We start from the raw sequence: 4,688 nt of genomic DNA, 5'->3' as shown, positions 1-4,688 counted from the left end.
AAAGCATGTTTACATTGATATGGAAATATATTCATAACATACTGTTACAAAACAGTAAACCATACATATACACATACACACACACACACACGCACATGCACCCAGAAAAACACCTAGAAAGATCTGGACCGGAGTTTATACTGGATGGTTGGATGGTTTGTATTTTTTATGTTTCTCACCATTTTCTCATTTTTCTGCTATGACTATGTATAACTCATACAATAACAAGTTTTTTAAACCTTTAAAGAAAATGAAATTTTTTTCATTTTATACTCAACACATTATATACTTTGCACATTATACATTTAACAGAAAATGTAAAATTATCTTAAAGAAATATAATTTAATTCTTACATATTTAGGGTAAGATGGAGAGTAAATGCACTGAGTCTAGAAACCCAGTTTCTTTTTTTTTTTTGAGACAGAGTCTTCCTCTGTTGCCCGGGCTAGAGTGCTGTGGCATCAGCCTAGCTCACAGCAACCTCAAACTCCTGGGCTCAAGCAAGCCTTCTGCCTCAGCCTCCCAAACCCAGTTTCTAATACTGGCTCTATCTGGTAATTAGCCAGGTGGTCTTTAGGAAGTCATTTAACCTTTAACTTGAATTTCTCATGCATTAAATAGAGGATGATTGTAAAAATCAAATTAAATAATGTGTAGCCATTTTAAAAAGACATCAAATGTTATCTTTGGTATCTGCTATTATTTTGAGCACCTGGTATTTTTCCACATTAATAGTATTAAAACATCCAGTTACTTGTGATTTAGGAATACATACATGAGTAATTATGATTTAATTATTCCATTTTTCAAATAAACCAGCAGGACAGAAATCTCTAGTGACCAGATGAACAATCTCTCAGAGAGAAAGAATTACCAGCAATCCTACATGTAAACATTATTTAGTCTTGGTTCAAAGGTCATAATAGGTGGATTATTAATGTCTAACTTCCAGTGTTTATTAACAGACTCTATAGAATTTGCTCTGTGAGGAAGTTTATGTCTCATCTGTGCAGAGAAACAAGCTTCTAGTTTTAATAATGGCAAAGTTGAGACAGTACTAATCTTCCCATGACCTTCTTTTCTATTGCTTTCCCTCCTCTTTCTAATTTCACTCAAGCTACAAAAGAACTACAGAGTTAAGGAGTGAAGATTCCTCTGGACTCCCACTCTGCATCCATAGCCATAACACAGAGTTAACCTACTGAGACCACGCAGCTGCCTGCTCTGACTTAATTCTCCCAGTATCTGTGATTTCTTGTATGCAATAAAAACAAAGTATTAATGACCAGTTGGAATTTTTCACTGAAAACAAAACACTGGCATTCATCTTAGTCAGTTTATCACTGTAAATTATTTATAAATAATTCCTAAACAGGTCATTCAAAATGTTTCATGCCAAATAACCTCAATGATGTATATTATTAGTGGATGGATTTCATCCTATAAGTATCACTGGCCACTTAGTATGAAAATCTCACCTGGCATCTGTCTATCCATCCCTCACAAGTACTAACACTTTGTGATGACCGTGCCATGCTGTCAGTTCAAAACAAGAAAAGGAATAAAATACAGAAGTACCCACAGGCTTTTACCAAAAGAGATTAGCAAGGTTATCTTCTTTGTCTGTCTTGAAAATCTTCTACCTGGGCATTCAGATCTCTTTAGCAAACCTGGTATTCACATCTGTGGGAGTTCTATGGTACCATTCTAAGGTTGCCCTGGGGCCACCTCCCTGAAATCTCACTTCCCTTGTGATGTACAAACCCAGTAACTGGTCACATCTTTCATTGCTAATGGATGAAGAAAAAGAGCTGGGCTGAAAGTGGAGGAGGGAATTGTACAACATAAACATTTTAGGATTGCCAGAGTCTACAGCATGTCTGACATGCTTATGTACCAGATCAGACTGTCAGTAAATCATATTCGAATTTTACCAGACTACCTGGCCATGTATGGTTCTTAAATATGCTTTCAACTTATTTACTATGTGTAGTGAAATTTTATAGTCATAGAGTCTATAAATGAAAAAGTACTAGGGGTTTTGTGTAACGTTTGTTAACAAGTTTTTTGCTTTAGCTTTCCATTTTTCTTCCCTTCAGAATTTGTCAAAGAAATAACTGAAGAAAGCTTTCAGAACTGTTATAAGTTTCTCTGCATATCACATGGCAAAGAAGTGCCGTGAAGTTAAGGCTATCTCAGTACTATCCCATCATCTTAAGTAACCATGCTGGTTCTAGGGTACCAGTGCTTCACCACCAAAACAAGACAACTAGGCATGACCAGTGCAGTGGGCCAGAACACTGTTGTACTTTCCTCAGCAGCCCCAGGGCCTTGAAACTTATGGCTCAGTGTCACCAAGGAGGCTTCAGAGGGTCTCCCAAGTACGAACTTGCCTTTTATGCTGTCTCTCCCTCCAGGACTAGAGGAAAAGAGCCACCAGAGAAAATTAAAGGGCACTACCAACCATTGTTTCTTCTATCATTATAGACAAGCTGATACTTAGAAAACTTTGCAGCTGATTTTACAAGAAGATAGCTCCATTAGGGGGAAGGATTTATGAGCTGAGAGGGATGTTCTTACTGATGTATCTCAAAATGTGACTGAATGGCACACAAATAGAGACTATACTTAGAGACTTCGGGGTCCCTCTTTCCCCTTATCTCATGTTTGCACAAAATAAGAGCCACCCCAGCCTCAGGTAGGTATGTGGCTGGGGGTGCAGTCCAGTCCTCCCACTACATTATAGTCACAGCATCGTTACAGGATGCTCTTGCAGTCTCCACCAGACTATCAAACTGGAAGTAACCAGGAGTCCTCTCATCCGACCTTGTACATAGATCACCCAGAACCCTGAAGGTATAAACTGTCACATATTTGCAAGTCAACTAGCTAAAATGCCAAGATCTATGGTTTGTGATCCTACCCTGCCATCTGATGTCATATTCAGCTCATAGGAGACACTCATTAAAATCATTTATGAAGGCAAATAGGATATATGGCGTTGAAACCCATAACCTTGTCTGCCCCATTTTCTGCAGACCTTTAGTATAGGTGTTATTCTCTGTGAGTCCTCAATCATGATTACAACTGACTTGAATCCTACTCATTCCAGTGTATAACTTGCTGTGTGATACTGTACTGTGTGCTCAGCAAGACAAAAGGGCATAACTATTTCCAATCTTCCCAAGAAAAGAGGAACTAGCCAGAATCAGTTGCCAAAAATGCGGAAATGCTATGGATTTATAGCCCATAACAATCACCCCACAGCTACCAAGTGGTACCTGAGAGAATTATGCTCTCCTTTATCTTCTTTTCTCTGCCCTACTCTGTTCTCCTTGTGCCTAAATCTTAGACCTAAACATCTAGGAAACTTGCTCAGCTCTACTGGCTGAAACTTCAGAGTAAAAGAAAATGGCAATCCCTGCTAATCTAAAGCATTATTTAATGACAGTAATTCTGGAATCCTAGAACAAAACAAGACTGAAGTTCAAAACAGGTTGTGTTAACAAATACAAAGTTGTGCGTAACATAAATGTACACATTGAGCTTACCATTGACATTAACCAATGACAGAATATTATCCTGGTGATCGAGGAGGCGCTTAACTTCAAGAATATCCCATTCTAGTGATCCCTCTGTGGGTGCTACCAACCTGAAAATTACTAAATGAAAAAGACAGACATAATTTCATTAAAATGTTCAAAGAAAAATAAAATACTATTTCTGCTCCAAAAGCATTTCATTAAGTGAAAAATACTTACCATACAGGAAAACCCATCTCCACAGAGAGCCTTATTCATATTACTTTAAAATGCTTCAGATGTTTGAAATTATCTACTAAAACCCAAAGTGAGTATGTCCTTAGAACTCTCTCCCTTTTCTTGACTCTTGTAAACCCACTGCCAAACACTGAGGCCCCATTCCCTCTAGGGTTTCATGCACGTCCAGCCATCTGACCTCACTTCTTCCCCTATCCAGTGGCCCACATCTGAGTCATCTCCACCATCAGCTTTCTCTACTTATGTCCCCAGCCCAGTAAGCACTGTTTATTGAAATAAACTATAAAATTCATACTTAACTTCAACTCACTGAAAGACTTCAATAGCTGTTTCTTTAACTTTTCTCAATACCTAGGCTTATGTCTTTGAATTACAAATTCTCTGAGGAGTATATGCCTTATAATTTTTGTATGCCATAAAGTTCAACTATAGTAGATGTTAAATGTTGCTTTACTCATTAACCTGACTTTAACAAATACAGTTTTATTTAAACTAGGATAAATCCTAACTTTAGTCAATACAGAAAAACCCAAAATCAAGTCTACTGAAGTAATTCGATCAATAAATATTTACTAAACAGCTGCTATGGTCTAGGAACTCTAGATACCAAATGTGAATAAGGCCAGTCACTGCCCTGAAATGCTCAGTCTAGAGTGTGAGCACAACTTATAAATGGGCTTCTCATTGATATATTAAGTGCTATAATAAGCCACTGGACCAAGTGGTCAAAGATTAGGATGACTAACATCCAAGAGGTGGAAAGGTCTCAGAGATCACATCCTTCTAAAATTACTAACAGCTCTCTTCTTTCTCACATTCCTCTCTGGAAAATAGGTCATGCCAGGTTTCTTTCTGTATCTCTGACAACATTTTAGCAACTGACAAATCTCTAGCAAGGTTATTTAATC

General features: G+C 37.7%; 1 protein-coding gene across 1 annotated transcript in view; it reads right to left on the bottom strand.

The window, feature by feature from the left end:
* Positions 1-4,688, bottom strand: part of WDR41 (WD repeat domain 41) — a 58,046-nt gene that overhangs the window by 9,578 nt on the left and 43,780 nt on the right. The window contains 1 exon segment of the mRNA XM_012664619.1: positions 3,553-3,663. Coding sequence (XP_012520073.1) covers positions 3,553-3,663 — 111 coding nt within the window.

The sequence above is a fragment of the Propithecus coquereli genome, unplaced genomic scaffold (genome assembly GCF_000956105.1).
Source record: "Propithecus coquereli isolate 6110/MARCELLA unplaced genomic scaffold, Pcoq_1.0 Scaffold9, whole genome shotgun sequence".
NCBI lineage: Eukaryota > Metazoa > Chordata > Mammalia > Primates > Indriidae > Propithecus > Propithecus coquereli.
Note: the sequence above shows the minus strand (reverse complement) of the source record. Positions and strands in the feature narration are given on the sequence as shown.